At 39.0% G+C, this 22806-nt stretch overlaps 2 protein-coding genes and 1 pseudogene across 5 annotated transcripts in view; 1 reads left to right on the forward strand and 2 right to left on the reverse strand.

Moving 5' to 3' along the window:
• Positions 1-695: 695 nt before the first annotated feature.
• Positions 696-4596, forward strand: LOC102793599 (homeobox protein CDX-1-like). The gene is made up of 3 exons (XM_006781457.3): positions 696-1155; positions 2300-2448; positions 4411-4596. Exons 1-3 carry the CDS (start codon positions 696-698, stop codon positions 4594-4596), a joined length of 795 nt encoding a protein of 264 aa, XP_006781520.3.
• Positions 4597-6303: 1707 nt separating this feature from the next.
• Positions 6304-22806, reverse strand: part of LOC148106137 (pregnancy-specific glycoprotein 22-like) — a 41736-nt gene continuing 25233 nt past the window's right edge. The window contains exons 1-6 of one of the 4 annotated variants that reach the window (XM_087849451.1): positions 11390-11484; positions 10440-10763; positions 10011-10262; positions 9803-9922; positions 9482-9598; positions 6304-9160 (exon numbers count right to left, since the gene is read on the reverse strand). In XM_087849451.1, the coding sequence (XP_087705577.1) occupies positions 8970-9160; positions 9482-9598; positions 9803-9922; positions 10011-10262; positions 10440-10763; positions 11390-11438 (1053 nt within the window). In that variant the 5' untranslated portion in view covers positions 11439-11484 and the 3' untranslated portion in view covers positions 6304-8969. Of the gene's footprint in view, positions 9161-9481; positions 9599-9721; positions 9923-10002; positions 10263-10439; positions 10764-11389; positions 11485-22806 lie in introns of those variants that run through there. The other 3 variants (XM_087849403.1, XM_087849383.1, XM_087849393.1) reach the window with 3 other exon arrangements.
• LOC148106138 (uncharacterized) lies at positions 13886-16669 on the reverse strand (annotated as a pseudogene).

Here is a 22806-nt window from a genome sequence, read left to right on the forward strand (position 1 = left end):
TAATTTCATATATTTAAGTTGTATTTTACTGAAATGTTTTACTTGCATGTTTATTGGGGTTGAAGAATTAAAAGTTTTTAGTGTATGAAGATTAAGTTGACAGTGAAGAAAAACAATATTTAAGCTTTAAAATAAGAAGCTAAATTATATGAAAATAAAAATAAAAATAAATAAATGAATGTGCATTTTTTTAATCTTCGGCATGGCTAGACGAGGTCTTTGTGGGTAACCGGAAATCCTGACCTGATTATTTTTCAACATATGTAATTTTATATTTTAAAAATGTCCTTACTTTGAAAAAACAAACAAACCCCATATTGTGGTATGTTTTCCTGCTTGTTTGTTTGTCTATTTGTTTCCTTCCACCTCTGTTCGTATTATTATTATTATTATTATTATTATTATTATTATTAATGTTGGCCTGTAGTCTCTGCGCTGAATGTAAGCCCCCTTATATACATGCACGCGGAGGCACATGGACTTCCCACGCATTCCACACATTGTACCGCCTTATCAAAATGATTCATCAGGGCAAACCTGGTAAATCGGGGTCATTGCCCTGACGTCGCAAAGACCAGCAGGCAGGTGAGTCTCAGGTAAAGCGTGACGTCAGGATGATACTTTCGAACTCCTTGCCAGTAAATCTATAAAGGTGTGTAGTCTTACTGCACAGGTAGCCTGAACCTTAGACTGAAATGAAAACAGAGCCTGCTGAAGATAAACTCGGGGGCCTAACATGCTCTTGGAGGTTTGATTTTTCCAGGTCTTCCAGAGATTCACCCTACCTGTCGAGCGAGGATACCGGGATGTACCCGAGCTCTGCTTCTATCAGACAAACGGCTCAGGCTCTGTCACTGAACAGTCAGTACATTCCGCCTCCGTATGACTTCCCCAGCTACCACCATCACGTCACGGGAGTCGGTGATTTGTCGGCAAATACCTGGAACCCCCTTTACGCGCCCCGGGAGGAGTACCCCTACAGCTTCCCGGGGTCAAGCCCCAACACCGCGCAGGTCAACTTCACCTACCCGGATCTGAGCAACGCTCCTTCCGCCGCTGGAGGGGGATCGCTCACCCCTTACAATTTCATCTCTGGACAGGATCCCCTCATTCCCAGGAAAAGACCACAGGAGCCCGTTAAACAAACAACTTCAGGTGGGACTTTAATTTGTCATACTTATTCTTAATCATAGGCTTATTTTGGTCTGCATAATGTAATCAGTGAATTATACAGATATAAAGAACATTTGTAACATCTTCATCTAAGAGTCTAAGAGAGTATCTAAGAGATACAAATATCTGTTATCTGGAGTACTTCAAAACGCACATGTATCTGTTTTTTTTTTTCTTCTTCTTCATTCTGATCACATATTAGCTGTCTTAAATGTTAACAAGTGACACAAACAGGAAATGCAGCATCTTGATAAGACACATCCTATAGGGGAAGTAGATTACACAACCTCCTGGGTTACTTTTGTAGCTGTCACTGTGGTTGCATGACTGACTAAACCTAAAAAATAACGTACAAGTATGGGTAACACACGAGAAACACATGCAAACCTGTTTTAAGTGAAAAACAAACCCAACTTCAGCAGGCGCACATTCATCAAGGTGTTCGCCTCTCTTTGGACAATCATGCTGTGAGATGTCAATGGAAAGCTAACAGGGAAGGCCATGAAGTCTACACAAGTCTCACACCCCACCCTCTCTGTCCACTGGGTGGGTGTGAGATGGTGACAAACTGGATAGATAACACTGGAAGTGCAGGAAGTCTGCAGAAGTTAAACTAAGTCTCCTCTAAAGGCTAACCCTCTCCTAACCCTCTTGTGTGTGTGTGTGTGTGTGGGTGTGGCTGGATCAATGCTGTCACATGAGCTAGTTTTCTGATCAATAACTGTGACTCCTAGTTTCTTGAGTGTGTATGTGAACATGCGCGTCAATGAATAGCTGCCTATGTAAAGAGCTGTGTAGACAGCACTCACGGTGATAAGGAGAAGCACTGATGCAATGCAGTGGGGAGTCTTTGCCTTCGTTATAGTGTGAGCACGATTAGTAGAATTGATGAGGTTTTAAGTGGCGCCTGAACTTGAACGTGGCACCAGACTGTTTGGCCACGACACACACATTCCGTGACTCACTGACACAAAATTATTAATTCCTGAAAAAGATGTGGGCCATACACATGAATAAAAAATGACTCTATTTACTTACATTCACTGTCTTTATTTTTGTGCCTTTGTTTACTATTCTTAATATTTATTGTTTTTTACTAAAAAAGCAATTGTTTTGTCTGATTTAGGTGGGAAGACTCGCACTAAGGACAAGTACAGGGTGGTGTACACTGACCACCAAAGGATGGAGCTTGAGAAAGAGTTTCAGTTCAACCGCTATATCACAATGAGAAGGAAGTCAGAGCTGTCAATGGCGCTCAGCCTTTCCGAGAGGCAGGTGAGAAGATTAGAGTAAATAAACGGTCAAGGTAGAAATTATATAGAAAAACTGAATGTAGAAAATATATAGAAACTGTCTAAGACGGTGAGACTGTGTAACTTTTGCGTTCTCTCTTCACATTCAAAGAATTACAAACGCCTACCGCTTTCAAAGTAGCCAACCCCCCATGGTTTGCACTAACAAATCTATAGGCCAAGGCCAAGAAGTATATATTTGTCATCCCCTTTAGTGAGTGACAATAATAAGGAAGGTCACTGCAAATTTAACATGTTTATGTTAGGGGTATAAAAAATATGCCCTAATTTTTTTTTAACTTTGTAAAGCCAGAACCACAAAATAATTAAACTTTTTTAGTTACTGGAGTTTAACCTTTATCTCTATCATTATCTCAAAGAAATCCACTTAACTGCCAAAAAATGCTGAAGTATGTTTAAAGTTTGCTGAACAATATTTAGACAAGCCTGTGAAATACTGGAGGAAAATAGTCTGGTCAGATAAGACTGAAATGAACACTTTGGATGGCAAAATACACGCCATGTTAGGAGGTCAATAGGGCAATGCATATCACCCCAAAACACCAACTGTGAAGTTAAGAGGTGGGAAGGATGAATAGAAAAATGTACCAAGACTTTTGTGATAGAAATCTTCTGCTATCTACCAGGATGATGATGATGATGATGAAACGAGGGGTGGACGTTTCAGAAAGACAATGATCTCAAACACAAAGCCAAGGAAACTCTTGACTGGTTTCAGAAACAGAAAATAAAGCTGCTAAAATTAGCCTAGCCAATCACATGACCCGAATTTGAAAATCTATAGAAAGAACTAAACCTCAGAGTTCATAGAAGAGGCCCACAGAGCCTTCAGGATTTGAATTTCTGTTTGTGTGCGACTAGTTTCTCCACACAGGAGGCATCTTGAAGCTGTCATCACCAACAAAAGCTTTTGCGCGAAGTATTAAATAAATGTCAGTAAATGTGTTCAATACTTTTTCCCTGTGTCACTTCTTATTATTACACATAGTTTATGGACATCCGCAGTTTAATTTGTCTTTGCATGTGCGGACTGGATCGGTTGTTACTGACATCTGGTCAGAATTTCATACCATGTGAAATATTTTTTGCTTTAAAAATTGGTGATGTGTTCAATACTTATTATACCCTATGTGTATAAACACACATGGGGTATAATCTTTGCATTTTTGTGGAATTTCATGCTCACCGCATATATCTGCATACACTGCAGATATCTGATTGTAAACAGTGTACCACTGATAATGTACAGATCTCAAATATGGCATTAACTTTGTGTTACGGGGTTATTATCTCATTTGTGGGTTTCTTTTTTTTCTTATGTGAAGTGAGATAACAGGGAAGGTGGAGCTTGGATTTATTTTGTTGATGTTATTGTGCATTAGAAAAAAAAACTGCATCTGTAGGCCATCTATTACCACTGTGCTGTAGTTTACTTATTCCCATGGTTAAGTGTAGGGTTTCTACTAATGCAGCACATGTGAGCACAATGTTCTCAAACAATCCCCTCTGGAGAAACGAGCTCCAGAGAAAAAAACAAATTCTGCAAACCAAACGCATAAGCAGTGTTAATGGTTAAACCCTCAATCTTACTGTCATTATGCTGTTCTTGTTGATTCTTCTGCCTGCCCTTGCAGCTTCTTAAAACCACAGCTGAGTGCAATTGTTGTAGCTCTCAGAGTAATTCTGGGAAAGTCAGAGATTACTAAATTTCAAGTAGATGAAGCAAGGCAAGGGAAAGTTACCACAGAAAGCAAAGTCACTGCAGTTTTCAACTTCCTTTTAATGCAGCAAATAAACGATTTATAGAAGAAATGAAAACGATAATGATGTGCTGTTTCTTTTGATGTCGTTTAGGGAACAAGCCATAATGCTCCCTAACTGAGAAATGTTCTTGATGCTGATATCTCATGCATTTGTGTCTCAGGTGAAGATCTGGTTTCAGAACAGACGTGCCAAGGAGAGGAAGATCAACAGGAAGAAGTTGCAGCATTCCCAGCAGGCCTCCACAACCACACCCACCCCACCTGTACTGTGTGCACACAGTGACACTCACAACCCCGCGAGCCCCAGCAGGAACATTTTGTCTGACGCAGTATCAGAGGAGTACTAGGTGAAGTCTATGTGAAAGACTGGCACTGTATCTGTGTGTGTAAATAATGTTTTTAATAGTTGTACAAGTTCACCACAGAACGAATGAAAAAGATTCACATGAAGATCACCTCTATTTTACAATGTCACCACCACACGTTTGTCACATGGATCGAGTCGAGTGGGCATTTATTCCACTTGCTTGTGTTAATCATTATCAACGTCAAGATAGCGTTTTAACAGTGCGTGCCCAAGAAGGAGGATTCGTGTCTTTCTTGTTGTCTTTTCCTTGTATATGTATCCATTAACAGGAATATAATGCAAATGCAGATATAAAAAAGAAAAAAAAACTGACAGCCCTTCTTCTTGTTTCCAAGGCAGTACCGTGACACTAACACGCCTTTTTTATGACAACTTGAAGTTACAGGAAATTAGATCGGGAAAGCAGATATCTAATTCGAAAGCTGGTGAAATTGTTCTTTTTGTTTTTCTGAAAACATGCATTTACTCTACATTTTAGCTGCAGCAAAGCAAGGGCAGTATTATTAAAAGTGTCACTGGTTTTAGACATTCAGACGGGAGAGTTTAGCCACATCCTGAAAAACTGCTGAAGATTGCTCAACTGCATGACTCGTGATTTACAGTCGCTGTGGCACAGACATTCAGCTCTGGCATGGAACTGGATATATTCGTTTTATTTTAAAAAATGTCAACACTTCTCTATTTTTTTTTAGAACCCAATGTCTGTATATATGAAATGTTAAAGGATGTGCTGTACAAGCAAGAAATGTTGGCACACTTTGATACTTCTTCACTGTAATGTTGAAGAAAAGGAAGGAGAAACAAAAGATGTGGAAATTTAGTAGGTATGAGTCATCTAACGATTAAAGGTTTTTCCATTTCTAAATAAATGACTGACTTATCAACAGTGCAGTGTGTGCAGTTGTGTAATCACAAATGTTTACAGTGTAAGAAAGTTACCGTTTTCCAATTCAGCTCTCCTGAATTTCAGTGTGTTTGTGCATGCTTTTGTGTGTTTCAAGTGGAGTTTATGTTGGCTTTGCAGCTTAAACCCTCTCCTCAGCACTGAGGTTTTATTGATTTAGAGTTGTATTTTCTGTTAATTTGCTCTAGCCACATTCACGTGGGTCAATTTGCTTTTCATACACCGCAGTTTCTACAGGAAAAGGCTTCTTGATGAAGAAATATAACATTAGTATGAAGTTCTATCTATAAATGCGCAAAAACGAATACATTGGCTTCCTGTCATCACTTTTAAGACTCTAAATGAACCTACAACGCTTTATTTGTCAGATCTTTTTTTATGTTCACACTCCTGTCAGAGGTCTTCCAATCAGATGTGACTTCCATAAACTAGACTTAAAAATAAAGGTGACTAACATTTTTCTAAAACGTGTCTCTGAAACGTCTTACGATTTCACACTAGAACTGCAGAATCTGTTTCTACATTTGAGTCTTTGCTCCAGCCTCATTTCTACTCTCTGGCCTTTAATTCGATCTAAACCTTGACATTTCCTTTTTGTTATGTTTTATTATTGGCTGCCTGTGAAGCACTTTGGTCAACTCCGGTTGTTTTAAAGGTGCTATATAAATAAACTTGATCTTGACCTTGACATTGACAGATGACCTCAATTTTATATCCTTAAATTACAAAGAAATAACAATAAATAAACACAACATTTACATTCCTTAACAATCTTTTTTCTTCTTTTTTTATTGTGTGAAAAAAGGAAAACAATTTTCAATTTGTACAAGGTGTATTATAGATTATAGGTTACAGAAAGAGAGGAAAGACACAGGACTATTTTGGTTTTCGGGTTTGTAATTTGCATTATTTATTAGGCAGTTGCCACTTTAAGGCATAAGTGTGTGTGTGTGTGTTTGTTTTGTGCTGTTTGTGCATGCATGTGTGAATGCGGTTTGTATGTATGGCTGAGTGTCTGTGTGCATGTGTCTATAACAAAGTCTTACATACACACTTTGTCTTACAGAAAAAAAAGTACCAATAAAACTACAAATACTGTACTGTACAATACTAAAGAAAAAACGTAAAAATGTTTTCATTCTCTTGCGCTAAAAATATAAATTATATTCTGTTTGAAAAGCATTTATAGTTCAAGGCTTTTATCAGTTTAAAAACTGAAGTGCTAAAGACCAGAGAACATGCGCCAGTCTGGTTTTATAGTTTAACAGCTTTGGCATTGCGAGGCAGCATCACATGATCGTGTCACGACAATTATAAAATTCCCTGGTGTGTATGTGCTTCAGCTTCTCGTAGTGAATGTGCAACAGTTCACTCGTTTGCATTTCCTATGCCACACACACATTAAAAGGTAAAAACAATGCTGGCCATACTGGCGCGCTCTGATGTACAAAGCAGCATTTGCTGACTGATCACATGATCAAAAAATAAACTCTGAGGAAACTACAACTGTAATGGATCATAAACACCAATTTTATGGCAGTATGAATCAGCATAAAGTTAGTGCATGGTTATCAACCTTTAACCCCATATCTAACCAAATGTATTTCATCTGTTTTGTGGCAACAGTTGCAACTTCTGCATTTGTCAGGTGACAAAATATTACCAGTATTTTGGAGCAAACACTCAACCATGAAAGGTATTTTCTTCTTTTTATAAAACAGTCTAAATGCAGAAAAGAGGAACTGAAATGGGCAAAAGTTACAGTAAACCGAACGGGACCAAACTCATTCGGCGCCAGTTCATTTTAATAAAATATGGTTTATACAAATGTGTTATCGGCCTTCCTGTGCTTCAAAGAGACGCGATAGTCGGCCTGACCGGGTTCACACCCACACCAGAGGGTGTCGGTACTGTAAATGACCCTATTTAGAATTACTCTGCATCTGTAAGAAAAGGTTCACCGTGCAGTTTTCTGCACATGCATCTGTCGAGACTCAAACAGCAATGAAAAGTTTGAATCTTGAATCTCTGTAATCTCTGATTAATGACTTGGTCTAAACATGTGCATTATCCTGTTTTCAACTGTGATTCTCCTTTTAACAGCTATTCATCTTAAACATTATTACTTAGTTTTAGTTTTAACACAGGCTAAAATAATTTTCCATCCATGACCCTCACTCCACCTCCTGATTAACGCTAAAACATCTGCTTCAGCTGATTTTTGTTCAGCTGACCTTTTATTAATTTAAAATTATTTGAATGGATAACGGCAGTTCTTCAAACCTGTAAGTTAGAACCTTATATCTGATTAAAAACCATGCACTGTTTGAAGAGACTGATGATGTCATCTCTGTTTTTTTGACAGGTACAACTTAAACTCGAACCGCAAACACGTAGGAAGTGTAATTGAACTAAATATAGAAAACATAAGTTGATGCTGTTAAATGATAAACAGGTGGCTTCAGCTCAGAATCTCACATGCAGTAAAACAGCTTTCTTCCTCAAACTAAAGCTAGTTCACTGAACTCCTTTTAGTGTAGTCACAAATCATCAACACAAACATTTAAAGTACAGTTTAAATATGAAAAGTAGAGGTGTCTTTACATTTTAAAATTGAATTTCTGAATCAATTTTACATTTGAAGGCGATTAGGAGACAGTATTTATAAGATTGCTGGTCTTGATACACTGAAACAAAACGTATTCCAAACGGTTTGAGCAGAAAACAAAAGAAGAAAGAATGAAAACCAACGTCTGAGAAAAAAGCAGAAGTATTTGCATCATGGAAACAAATCCCCTCACACGTCTGCTTACTGTGAACTTCCTGAAACACTTTGCTGTAAATTTATCTTTGGACTGAAGAGCCAAAGGAAGACAACCTCCACCTACAAACTACACTAAACTGTTAGTAATGAGGTTTGTGTAAATCTTAAGTCATTACCCACATCTTTTTAATAATCACACTTTAATTAAATGGAATTTTTTTTTGTGGCATTAGATTGAAAGTGGCCGTTTTAGGATAAATGAGTGCATCATGTATTGTTAAAACTATAGTAATAATGCAGTTTATCAGTGTTTAGACAATAAATAAGATAAAATATATCCATAAATTATAACTACGATTAAAACTATTACAACATCCTATAAATATAAAAGCTAATAGAAAAATATGAATAATTATGTTTAGAAATATTAAATAGCTACAAAACTACCGCAGTTTGTGTAGCATCATATGAAATGATAACCCAGATGTCACCTAAGTCTGAGTGTGCTGATGCTCTTTTATATAACAGAATCACAGTGAAAGCAAAGAAAATCAATACGTATGAGATCTGAAGGTTTTTATTTTTCTGATGGGAAATTGAATTAAATAAAAGACCTTTGGGCATCTTGACATCATCTCCTCTCTCCATGGACCTTTAGTCTGTGTGAACACACCAACAACCTAAATCACCGGAATCTTTGGACCTTTGCATACGTACAATCATCTCCTGTTGGTTCAGTGTGCCGAGATCGCCTCGAAAACTTGACTTGGCCGTATTCCACCTCCACCTCCGCCTCTGTTGTTTGCACCCCTGGCCTCCCCTGTTGCTTCATGATCCTGACATCAGCATAGGTTACATCTTGGTCACGTTCCTCCTCTGCAGAGTAGCAAGAAGATTGTTATAAGCAGAGTATTACAGATGGATAACTTTTTTAAAGGTTTTAATTTTTGTGAAGTTTCAAAAATATTTTCACAGTGATATCTGCTGCAGAAAGACCTGGTTAGCTTCAGCTCATAGACTGAAGAAAATGAGTCAGATACAAAAATGGCTTTTAAAATGAGTTCTTTGGCAATGCTTTAAGTTTATAGTAGACAGATTTTGTTACCTTTGTACACAGCGGTCTACTCAGCTTTTGTGTTGAAGCTTATTAGTTAACAATACCCACAGATTTTATATGTGACAGAAGAATTTTTGTACCTTTTGGTTTTGTAGGTTTGTTGTTTTGTTTTTTCCTCTGAGCACAGATGACTGCCACACCCACAAGTAAGAAAAATACCAGTGCTGAGAGAACACCACCGATCAGTGGCAAATGGGCTGTTTCAAAAGTAAAATACATAAAAAAAACAGATGTTTCAGTTATCAAATGTATGTTTTTTTTGTAAAGGAACATAAAGAAAGAGAAAGTGACATCAGTGGATCTAGTTAGTTTTCACTTACTAATGTACCATTGGTCATCACTGTAGGAAGTCACAGTTGCATTGTTGAATTGTGTAATTGATACTGTGCCAGTCTCCTTACCCACAGAAGTTGGTGTGACTGGGGTAGGTTCTGTTGTTGGTTCAATACACAGGCTGTTACCATCCGCATGCACCCACCCTAATATCTGTGTCTCATTGATTGAGGTGCAGTTAATGAAACCTGGCAGAAAAAAACAAATCATTTGAGAAAGATGTTCGAAGTGAAATAGTTGTTATTATTGACTTTCATTCATAATGTTGTTACTCACGACAGGTCTTCTGTTCTTCTGAGACATCACTGATGTTGTTCCTGACTGAGCAGACCAGACGTCCTGAGACGTGCTGTTTCAGCGTGATGATGTTAGTCTTATTATTTGGAGAAAAGAGCTCAGCATCTGTCAGTGTGCGTCCATCCAGAGTCCAGCTGTACTGAGGACTGTCCCCTCCCCCAGAGGAGCAGGAAACCCTCATCTCTCCCTGGGACAGACACTCAGAGACCAGCAGGACAGAGGACACAGGAGCTGAGAGAAACACAAACAGATGACTTAGATTTCAAATTTAAATCTTTGTCATTGTTGATACTGTCTAATGAAGAACAGGGAAAGCATAAAATACAGGTAGCTTGTGTATTTTTTGCTATATCACTAAGGTTATCAAAACAATGTTAAATTTATATCTATAATTTGTTGAGAAAATACCTTGAATAAACAACTGTAAAGTCCGCATGCCTGATGATACTCCATTTGAATCAAAGGTTGCAAGGGTATAATTACCACCGTCATTCCTACTCAGATTATTGATCCTAAATGTTTGATTAATGAGAAAAACGAGAGACCTGTGTGCTATGGTATTAGAAACAACCTTATCATTTGATATGACATCTAGTATTTTAGATGAATTCTTTAACAGTTGGTATCTAGGTATCTCTGAGGTGCTGTCCATCAGCTGGATGTCAACAGTTCCTCCCAATGCTCCATAACACTGAGCTCCATCCTGTCTGCCATCACAGTGAGTTTCCACACCTGCATGGAAAATGTAAAAGTAAACAAAAGCAAAACTAAAAAAACAGTAATGATTTAGCTAAAAGCTCCATCTGACATTTAAGTTTAAATGTTTTAGAAGAACATTTAACAAATGATCTTAAATCAGTTATATCAGTAGAAGTACAGATAATTAACTGTATATCTGAGTTTTGAATTTTGCAAGTCGCCCAGTGTTTTTCTAAAAAAAATCCTTTAGTGAATTTTTCAATTTTAGCATTTTAAAAATATATTTAACTCACCCTATAATTATGATATTGTGTTGCTTATGAAAACTATTGATGCAAAAGCTAGAATGTTTTCATTTTTTAGTTTTTGTTAGCATACTGTCTGCAAAATACATTTTACTGTAGTAAAATAACCCTAATTTTTTTTTAGATTGCACATTCATGTTACAATGTTGAAATGATATTAGAATGTAGCATTATTGTAAAGTTAAAGAGTTCAGAAAATAGCACTGTTATTAAGTTCAACATGTCCTGAACTGAATTTATTTAATAATTTATTTTTTAAAACGTCTGTCATCGACAGTTTTGGATAAAGCAATTGCAAACATGCTATTTATACACAGAAATGAAGTATGATGAATTATAACATGAAAAGCTCACCATGAGAGAATCCGAGCCACATCAGTAGCAGTCCAACTACAGCTTCCATGTCAGCTGCTGAGCTTCTGTTGATCGTCAGCAGCTTTCAAACCCTTTTCCTCTCTGAACAGACTGCAGTGTGTCCTGTTAGTGATCACCCTCAGAGGAGAATGTGTGAAAATCTTTACGTGAGGTCGTATTGAAGTTATCTTTTCATGCACTGAGAGGATGAAAGGAAGTGGTATCAGTTTTTCTTCCCCTTTTAGCCCTGACGAAAAAGAGAATTCATGTGTGATAGACTGAGAGGAAGAGAAGGAAATGTTTGTCATTTATACTAAAAGACGTTTTGACTAAGACATATTATAGATTAACATGAAAACGATCAATTACAGAAACATGTTTAGGGGCAGAATAATAATACATCATGGCTTATAACAATGATAATAATAATCCAGCGTTCTAAACCACTTAAGCTTTCCTTACCAAACTGGTAAAAGTTACAACAACATTATGAGTAATGATTCTTTACACACACTGTATACTAGAATACTTCAGTATTTTAAAACTCATTAGATTAAACTTAGATAACTGAAAAAAGGGTGTATGGGGTGGACATCACTGAAAATGTAAGTGCAAATCTTATGAATGTATGCATATCATTTAATAAAGAAATAAAGTTTTATATAATATACCAGATTACAGTTAAACTAAACAGAGGTAGAGGTTTTATTATTTGATTTTAAAATCTGAACATCAAAGTAATAGAACAACAACAATCACAGGGTTGTTGTTGTTTTGTTTGTTTGTTTCTTTACACAATGTCTCCCTCTAGTGGTAATGAATTATACAGCCCCCCCCCCCAAAAAATAAAATAAAATAAAAAATAAAAAAACCAAAAAAACTTTTTTAAAAAGTGTTTTGAGGGAAGAGCTTGCTGTGTCTGTGTGGGCAGTCAGAAATAACAGGATGACAACCTGATTGAGTCACATACTCGGGGTTAGAGCAGGTCAGTAGTAACATGTGGGCTGCTGGTTTGTGTTCCTTTTCATATAAGAATAATTAACATCCCGACTAAAGTGATTTTAAGAAAACTAGTTTTTCCAGTCTACAGGTGTTTTTCATTGGATGAAGACCGGCAGTTAGAAAAGAAAATCAGCATCTTTACATTTACCTTCTGTAAGAGGAGCACAGTTACACAAACAGTGACACACTCTTTCTAAACGCTCACAGCAATGATCAGGCTTTTTGCTTATTACAATTACTAATAACAATTAACATGGTTAAAGTTGTAATAAAAGCTTGATGAAAATAACAATTGAACAAAGTTAATATTCACTGAAACAAATGTGACGTCATGGTTCACCTTCTGGTTTACTTATAAATATAACCTTTCATTGTTTCATAGTTTTAACATGAAAATACCAACACAAAACCATAACTTACATTTAAGGAAGGGTTAGCAGTAGAAGGCTCTCTTTCAGTGTCCTGCTGCCACTCAGAAAGTATGCAAATACAAGTTAAACATTTAAGAAATCTATCATTAAATCTGGTAGCTTAGCCAAATGTCCGAATGTGTGTTTGTGTGCGTGTGACATAAAGAGAGAGCGAGGGGGGGAATCCTATGAGCACTGCTCACTAGAACATAGCCAAATATTTAAATTATTTTACTGGGTCCAGTTAGCAAAGCATAAAATTTCATCAAAATCCTTTTTGCACCAAATGTATCCATGTAATTTTAAATTACGGACAATGTTAAACCGATTGGTGGCAGCTCATTATCACATTACCACTGATAACCAAAGGGTTCAGTGTCTGAAAATATATTCATTAACAGCAGCTCTGTGTGTCTCTTATGTGTCATGGTAGATGTAACCAGGTTTTTAATTGAATGTTGGAGAATGATCACTTGGATGAGGCCTTGACGTCTCTATTAACAGGAGAATGGAAATTCTTAATCTGCAAGTCTGCTGTTGTGCTCTTTTTATAAGCTGGTAGTTATTAAACAAGAACACCACCACCACCACCACCACCACCACCACCAACAACAACAACAACAACAACAACAACAACAATAATAATAATAATAATAATAATAATAATACTGAGTTAAAGCTAATTTGATTTGAAGATGCATTATTCCATGCTACTGGTAACAAGAATATATAACATGAAGGGAAAACATTGCTATTGAGTAATCGTCTTGATGCATGCTCAATGTTCCGGGTAAGTAAATCTCCAAAAGTTGATTCTGTTCATCTGGATGTTTTGTGGGAGAAACGTTTCGTCACTCATCCAAGTGACTTCTTCAGTCTCAGCTGACTGCAGGTTTCCCCAATCTTATAAACAGTGCATTTGCATAATGACTGAAACTAGCACCACTGAAGGAACAATGGACTGGGAGGTCACCTTCATCATAATTATGCAAATTCTCATGACCATTGATCAAAATCCACTGATCAAAGCCCACTGATCAATGGCCAAGAGTACCATACACAGAGAGTTGAGGAATGGCTGCAATCACAGCTTTGTAAGATGGTGAAAGATGTGTACATCCTCATCACTGAAAGAGTGTCCACTGGCCTGTGGGTGTAAATAGACTGCAGAGTCCTGGCCTGACGAGGTAGCTCTTCTGTGTTGTGCCATCCGCTTTGCCAGAGGTTGTTTGGTTTCCCCAATGTATAAATCCTGGCAATCCTCCTGGCACGTAACAGTGTACACTATGGTCGTGTCCAAATTCATGGGCTGCATCCTCCTGAGGAATCTGCCTTCACAGTCTACGTGGGCCGGGCCCTCAGAAGGTCGGGTTGGCCGGAAGTAAACAGCTGTGAAATTGGACAGTCTAGCCTTCAGATTTGTGTCACTGCTGTCTCGGTGGAGTGTAATAAACTCAGCTGTCTGCTCCTTGCTATCTAAATATAACAGGACACTGGTGTAAATTCTGGACCATCTCACACTTCTGTTTAATCAGTTTTCGGTTTGATGTTGTGTGAAAACAAAGAAGGAACCCATCTAATCTAATCTAATCTAATCTAAAAACTTTAATCTCAGCCAAACCGATTTACTCACAAACAAATAAAACACTGAAAAAGGCAAACAATTACATTTTAGGTTATCTAAGTGACTTATATATTATGTTTAACCTGAGTAGCGAAAGACCACGGTGATCTGAAAATGATGTGCTGGGAGTTTGCCGTTCTCTGCAGCTCTAGTGACACTCAAGCTCCCGGCTAGCTATCGAGCTGGTGGATAACAGACGTCTCCGAAAATGTCGGAGCACTTTTGCAAATATGCGATATCTTGATAAGCCGAGCAGATATTTGAAGTTTACACAGCTACATTCTAGCCTGAAAATATGTTAAAAGTTTATTTTGCGATCCAGAAAGAGTAATAAGAGTAATATTAAAAACTTAGTAGCGGCCGGCATTGTTTAAAACTGGAATTGGCTAGGCCACACTATGAATTCTGGGATATGGTGGGCCACGAAGGATACACCCGAACCATCCTTCAAATTCGGGTAAAAGGAGGACACATTTGTCGGCTGCATTTGGAGAAATCTACGAATTTGGACAGCCTTCCTCACGTCGCTGTGACGTAATTGGCCTGTTTGTGTCGGGTTCTAATCCTTGGGGTTGACCAAGTTTTGGTGCAGCGTGCTTTGGGGTTTAAAAGCCACAGAGACCCGGTGTTTAGAAAAAAGTGCTTCTCAGCTGTTCCGATACTCCTGACACACAAGGGATCACTACAAGTTTTCACCTAGGCAGCGGCTGTCCTTCTCTCCTGGATTGGCTGGAGCTTTCTTTTGGTGCCTTAACCACATTTACTCAGGGCCTCCTTGATGTGATGTTCTTCTGCATCCCTGACCTGTGTCAGTGTGGATGGTGTTCACTCTATGTCTTAGTGTCCTGATGACACCCAGTTTATGCTCCAGTGGACAATGAGAGTCAAACCTTAAATACTGATCCTTATGTGTAGGTTTACGGTACACATCCGCTTTTAGATGTCCCCCATTACTGATGGAAATCTCACAGTCTAAGAGGGCTAACCTGCAACTTTTCATATCCTCCCTGGTGAATTTGATGTGTTGGTCCACCGAGTTAATGTGATCCATGAATTGTGGTACGTCCTGAGATTTGATTTTCACCCAGGTGTCATTCACATACCTGAACCAATGGCTTGGTGGTGTTCCAGGGTAGGATAACAAAGCCCTCTTTTCCACTTCTTCCATGTACAAATTGGCCACGATGGGTGAAACTGGGGAACCCATGGCACAACCATGTTTCTGCCTTTAGTACTGACCCTTGTATGTGAAGTAGGTGGAATGAAGACACGGTTCCAAAAGCAAACACACTTGGTCGATGCTGAGAGTGGTCCTGTTGCTGAGGTTGGGGTCATCCTGTAATCTCTTACGAACTACTTTCAACGCTTCCGTGACTGGGATGCAAGAGAGATGTAACATCGTACGAGACCATAGTTTCATCTGTCTCCATAATAACATCTCTTACCTTCTCAACAAAATCCAAAGTGTTCTGGACGTGGTGTTCAGAGATGCCTACCAGAGGGTTGAGGATCGAAGCCAGAAACTTGGAGATGTTATAGGTGACCAAGTTGATCATGCAGACAATCGGTCTTAAAGGTGCAACCTGTTTGTGTATCTTCGGTAAACCATACAGACTTGGTGTAGATTCGCCTGTGTATAGCCTGTGGTATGAGGTCTGGTCAATAGCATTTTATTCTTCCAACTGCTTCAGACAGTCTATCACTCTCTTACTGTAACAACTTCCTGGGTCTCGTTTCAGGGGCTCATAAGTATTTTCGTCACTGAGCGTGACAGCAAAATTCAACCCTTTAGCAAGGATGTTTTTCTCTGTTTGGGTGAGCTGTCTGTCAGAAAAATTCTTCACCCACTTGTCCACATCCTTGGTGTTGCATCCTTCTCTCTTCTGGCCGCTGAAGACACTCTCCATATTTTGCTGTGGTTTCCGATGTAGAACAAGTAAGTCAAACTTCCTTTGTTGCCTGGTCTTAGACGTCTTATGCTGTGCTAGATGAGCCTTCTCAGTGAAGTCAAAGACCTTTTTAAGAGTATTCTCATCTAGAAGCATGGTAAGTCTCTGTCGAATCCGCTCCTCTTGAGATTTTAGGATGTCGATGGTAAAATGCCTCACCCTGCATCTGAGGCTGAATCTCAGGTGGTTCCTGTAATCTGCCATCTTACGTGTTGTTTACTCATACTGACGTACAAGCTTTAGGCAGTCCTTGCCAAAGTGGGTTAAAACTTCTTGATGCATGCTCAATCATCCACGTAAGTAAATCTCCAAAAGTTAATTCTGTTCATCTGGACGTAGCGTTTTCAGTGGGAGAAACGTTTCGTCACTCATCCAAATGAATTCTTCAGTCTCAGCTGACTGCAGGTTTCCCCAATTTTATAAACAGTGTATTTGCATAATGACTGAAACTCGCACCACTGAAGGAACAATGGGCTGTGAGGCCAGTTCCTTCATCATAATTAAGCAATTTGTATAATTGATCGCTATTGAGTAATATTGTTTCCAAATGACACATTTATTAGATAAATAACAACATTGTCTAAAAAGTTTTAACCCATGTAATGATTCATCTGCTTTTTTGCATTTTGCAGAAGAGGGAAGACCCCTGGATTTAGTGAAGGAGTACATGCAGAGGGTTGATGTGACAGAAGAGGTTAGAGTTAGGGCTGGGTATTGTCACTGATTTCTAGAATCGATTCAATTCCGATTCACAAGGTCCCGAATTGATTCAATCCACGATTCGATTGAATTCGATTTGAATCTGGGAAATTTTGACAGTCAGATATATTACAATTCAGATCAGTACATTTCCATATTTTTATATCTATAAAAAGAAAGCTGACACTTGCAAGACTTTATCAAAGGTGTAAGCATCACAGCAGATGCCTTTGTGTCAAAGTAGCTGAGGATAAAACACAGAAAAACATGAAGGTGATTTTCCTGGCCTGGGATTTCATAAAAATATTCTGCAGTAGATCAAAAACGAAAGAAAGCCATTGATCAACATATGAACATTATCTGATGCGGCTGAAGTGAAACAGAGCAAACTTACAGAGGTTTTACTAGAGACACAGCCAAGCGTTTTGCAATTTTGCATAATTTTAAAAAGTTTAAATTTGTTCAGTAGCCTATTGAAAATAGGCAGAAATTAGGTTTTCTTTTCGGAAGTAAGTAAAAGGAAAACAACAGCGGCTGACAGCGCTGTAAACAACGGTAGATTTGTGCGCAACAAGCAAGCGAATAATGCAGAAAACAGATTTTTAGACTCGAAACTGTTCTTGAAGTATACAGAGAGAGAGAGAGAGAGAGACAGAGAGAGAGCTGTGCATGAAGTGTGATTTTATCGCGGTGGAAGCAAAACAGCAAAAGTAAGAGGGAATTCATGACGATGTTTATGTGAAGTGTAGTTTGGATCTTCTTTTGCTGCTGGTTTAGCCAAAAAGGGCGTAAACACAAAGCGCTGACCCGCCGAAACATCAGAATCAGTGAGCTGTCGGCTTTCAGCCCCGACCGTGTCCGTGCCGTCGGGTGATTCTGATGTTTCGGCGGGTCCACGCTTTGTGTTTATGTTTTTGTGCAGAATCCGTGTTCCTGCTCTCATTTACTGTTTTCGCTGTTTGGTGTTGAAATTTTGTGAAGTTTAACATGAGATTCTGGTGTTCGGGCAAAAAAAAAAAAAAAAAAGTATATTAAAAAATCGATTCAGAATTTTAATGAATCAATATCACGTTATCCAAGGTAGAATCGACTTTAATCGATAAATCGATCATCAAAACCCACCCTTATTATGATGTATAATGTAAATATAAAATAAAAATAATTTGATATTTACTTCTTTGCCATAGTAATATCTTATGATAGCTACTAGGCGATAGCTCTGGTGACTAATCTATAATACTGTCTGACAGTGACATGGTTGTTTAAAGAAAAACTAAATCATTGGTTTCTTAAGTAAATTCCAATATTGTCTAAAAGGTTCTACTACATTTATTTATTGATCTTTTTTTTTTTTTTGCATTTTGCATTTTGCATTTTGCAGGGTTGAGATGGTTTAGGCATATGCAGAGGAGGGATAGTTGATATATTGGACAAAGGATTTTGAAGAATAAGCTGCCAGGGAATAGAAGACCACAGAGAAATGGTCATTGATGTAGTACTCACAGCATCATTAGTTCCCTGCCCTGCATGGTACTGCTGACTGCTTGGGTAAAACACACAGTTTGGGAGTTCACCACTGCCAACAGCTAGCTGAGTGTCAGATGAAGTCTTCAGTTCCTCATTATAGGAAGCACTGACAAGGTGTGAAAATATGTGCATTAACACTGTGCCAATGCACATATTTTCACACTGGCCTTTAGCTTATGATTATTTCCTTTTCTGAAGTCAAACTGTATTTATTATACCTTCTTATGTTCTCTCTCTTATGGTTTTGTCCAACACTTGTGATTTATTGTGATATAATGCTTTGCATGTATGTTTTGCACTGCTTTGCCCCTGCATGCATAATTTTAGATAATAGTTTTCCTTAAAAATACTTCTAAATGTTTAAGAAGGTGTTTAGCTGAATATGTAAATATCGTTAAGCAACAGTAACACCCCTGTGAAGCAGGAAGTGAAACTTCACAGCTCATCTTCTGATACTTTCAAGTTTTGTTCATTTCTCAGCTCTCACAAGTCTTTCACATAAATGCTGTTTTAATCATGACAGCAACGGACCAACATCTGTAATTAGACCCATATGAGACAAATACAGAAAGTTTTTTAATAATTAAAGACAGAATTTAAAAATGGCCTGTATTTATATAGCGCTTTACTAGTCCCTAAGGACCCCAAAGTGCTTTACATATCCAGTCATCCACCCATTCACACACACATTCACACACTGGTCATAGCAAGCTACATTGTAGCCACAGCCACCCTGGGGCGCGCTGACAGAGGCAAGGCTGCCGGACACTGGCGCCACCGGGCCCTGTGACCACCACCAGTAGACAACGGGTGAAGTGTCTTGCCCAAGGACACAATGACCGAGACTGTCCAAGCTGGGGCTCAAACCGGCAACCTTCCGATTACAAGGGGAACTCCCAACTCTTGAGCCACGATCGCCCAAAAGACATTTGGTAAAATCAACATTTAGGAAGATCTACTAAATGCAAACATAAAGCTATGAGTGTATAATAAACCCTACAGAAAGTTTTATTTGTTGAACCTTGAAACAATGTAAAAATCTAAAATTGCCAAATTATGTGTTGGATCATCCGATGCTCAGCATACAATAAAGGTACAATCTGTGATTATAAGGGTAGCTCACTAAACATAAAGACATATCCCTGGATGTGTGTGGTAAGACTGAGCTGAATCAATGCATCGAGAAGTTTGTACTTGTAGAAATGTTTAGCTTATTTTAGAGTTTAGAAATGTGTTAACATAGAATGTAGAATTATTGTAGAGACATTGACACTGCCCTCAATGTAATAAAGGCCTGATGGTGTCCTGGATTTAGGAGCAGAGTATAGGAGACCCTCCCCAGTTGAACTGTGAAAGTAAAACAGAGAGGAGTTAATCCTGAGAGGAAATTCCCCAGAGAATGTTTGGGTGGGGGTCTCAACATTTGACCTGGATAACGGTGATCTGGAAGGGAAATGGGTTTTTTTATGACCTCTAGGGAGTCACCTACACCCACAGTGTTTTAACTGTCACGCACACTCACTTACGCGCACACACATACATACAGGTATGCGTACACAGTCACGCACGAGCACTCACATAGACACAGACACAGAGTTTGCAGCACACCGTGGGGGGGTTTTATGATGGGGACACCTCTATAAAGCTGGCTGTAACTAACAAAGGGGTGAAGATTTTGCAGAGGGACACACCGGCCTCGTCTTCCCTTCTAGAAGTGCATGCTTAAATGAAGATGAATAAAGATAAATAAAAGTTTTGTGAAAATTACTACTGAGTTCCGGTGCCGTCTCTGGAAGTTTCGACGAATAAAAGAACAGGGGTAAAACTGATTTCGTAACAGTTTTGGTGCCGAAACCCTGGGATTCGCTCGAGGCCCAGAGAGGATGAATTGGCAGAGCTGAGATCGTGAAACGAGGCGAACAGAGAGCTAGCTCACATGATTAAAAGGTAAGCACGACCTGTTTATTTTCGAACCGTGCATATTGTTTAAAGCCTAAATTATCTGTTCGCTAAGTTGAACATATCTCAGTGTAAAATCACTCAGGATGTTAAAGAAACGGTGTGTGATCCGTCTTAGTTAGTAATTAATAGAATCGGTGTTTCATCCGTGGCGGTGTGTGATCCGTCTTTAGTTATTAGGAAAAAAGTGGCGGTGTGTGATCCGTCCTCCGTGCGTTAAAGCAGGAAACGTGTGTTACTATTAGTTAGAAAGCGGGGTTTAAGGCCTCGTCACCGGCTGAGGGCCGTGTGTGCTCCGAGTTTGGCAACTCCACCCTCCTTCGGACGCGTCGTTGGGACCTGTGGGACAGGAGCCGGGGTGGTGACCTGGGCACCGGGGGCGCCTTAAATAACTAAAGCTAGGTGTTGGATCCTAGTCACGGTTGATAACCTGCATGAGAGTGGGGGCAAGTTGCTTTGTTAGTGAGAGAACGACTGCTTGGCTCAGCCCACTGACTGCAGTGTGTGTAGACTGTGTAGGTGTGTGAAAGCGCCGTTAGAGTCGGCGTCTCGTCTGAAGTACGGGAGTCAATTAAAGTAACAAAAATAATTTGTGTCTAAAAGTGTGTGTTTGTGGTGTGCAGAAATTGCGGCAGGAGGCCGTGTCGCGAATTGTTGCAAACTGTGAAGTCAATTGGGGGTTTAATTTGGTTTTATTTTTTATGGGGAAGAGAAACTGCGGTATCCAGTCCGTGGCACAGAATAATTCGTGAGGCAAATGTGGCGCGATCTGAAGATCGTGAGCCTAATTGTCCTAGTTAGGTTGAGGTGTATAAGAGTGGACGGCACCCGCTCTTTGTTCTGATTAGGGCGTTGTCCTGAATCAGCAGAAGTGTTTCGCAGAAAGTTTGTAGGGGACTGCAAGAAGTATGAAGTGTGTGTGAGCCAGCCTCGAGGGGCGGGTTCACAGGTGGAACGAACGAGGAGTAAAATGTGCGTGTGTGTGAGAGAAAGAAAGGTGGGGGCGAGTGACCAGCCTGTGAGTGTGTGTAAATTCCTTGATGACAAATAGGGAGACAAAGTAGATTAGTTGATTTTCTGTGAAATAATAATAGTCAAATTATAGTGATCAAATAGGAGAAACTGAACTAAAGTAAATAAAGCAAATTAAAAAGTGGATTAGTGTTAAGGTAATGATAAATAAATTGATAAAACTAATAGTGACATTTAAAGGTGATCAAGTATTCAAGGATGAATGGAGAATTTGATTGTGGACTGTATGAGAGCTGTTGGGGTGAAAGGAAAATGAGGTTGGAGGAGTGAGTTAACAGGTTAATGTGTGGGTGTAAAACAATGAGGTAAAAAAGAAAGAAAATGATGAAAACAAAGAAAATAAAAAGTGTGGAAGTGTGAGTGGGAAATTGTCTCCAACTGGGGGAAGCAGTGACACTACAGGTCACCTTCTTCCCCTGCTGGACACGAAAGAAAACATCATTTGGAGTGTTGTGGATGAAAATAATTAACAACTACATCAAGAAGATTTTTGTGTTTGCGGTTAAGACCAAATAAAAATTTCATTTTGGGGGTTTAAAGTCAGTAGAGTACAAAACAAAATAAGTAGAAATGTGTTGCTTTAGGAGTGATGAAAACATCTGCAGTCACACTGAATAATGAAAGTCTCTCAGTCTGTCGTTTACAGGTGGGGAATGGACCTGGATCAATTTTCCACGGGCAGCAGTCGGAAGAAAATTATAGGTTAAAATCATTAGAAAAAATAGAAACACCCAGCCAGAATTTTTGGCTGAATTGTTTTGCAGCTTCCTGTCCTCATCCTGAACAAGCAAGCTCCAAGGAAGCTAATCTCTCCCTGAAGACACAGAGTGCAGTTCCAGGGACAGCAGTCCAAAGAGACAATACCAGAGTTATGAGCAGAGAGGTCCAGTAGCACTATGGGCAAACGGCATCAGAAAGAGAAGATCCACCATCTAGATTGGATGGATGGAGATGCGTTTCCAGCAAGCTGCAACCTCACTGTGTGTGAAGGACTTTTGAGAAGACTGTCTGAGTTTGACATTTGCCATGTTTGGAGCGAGATGGCAATGAAAGAGACAGTGGGACAAAGAGATACACGGGACAACGCTGAAAAGAACTGACTGCCATTGGACAGAAAAGTGGGAGAGAAGAACGGAGAAAAAGGAGCAGAAGAGGACTGAGGCTGCTGTTTTAGTTTGGGGAATCAAATTGGGTTAAGGAATCCGGGGAGACAAA

Source organism: Neolamprologus brichardi, chromosome 2 (genome assembly GCF_056152115.1).
Source record: "Neolamprologus brichardi isolate AB-2024 chromosome 2, ASM5615211v1, whole genome shotgun sequence".
Taxonomy (NCBI): Eukaryota; Metazoa; Chordata; class Actinopteri; order Cichliformes; family Cichlidae; genus Neolamprologus; species Neolamprologus brichardi.

Coding starts and splice junctions, on each gene's coding strand:
- LOC102793599 (XM_006781457.3), top strand. CDS start 696: ATGAAAACAGAGCCTGCTGAAGATAAACTCGGGGGCCTAACATGCTCT. Junction 1,156..2,299: donor CGTTAAACAAACAACTTCAG/GTGGGACTTTAA, acceptor TGTCTGATTTAG/GTGGGAAGACTCGCACTAAG. Junction 2,449..4,410: donor TCAGCCTTTCCGAGAGGCAG/GTGAGAAGATTA, acceptor TTTGTGTCTCAG/GTGAAGATCTGGTTTCAGAA.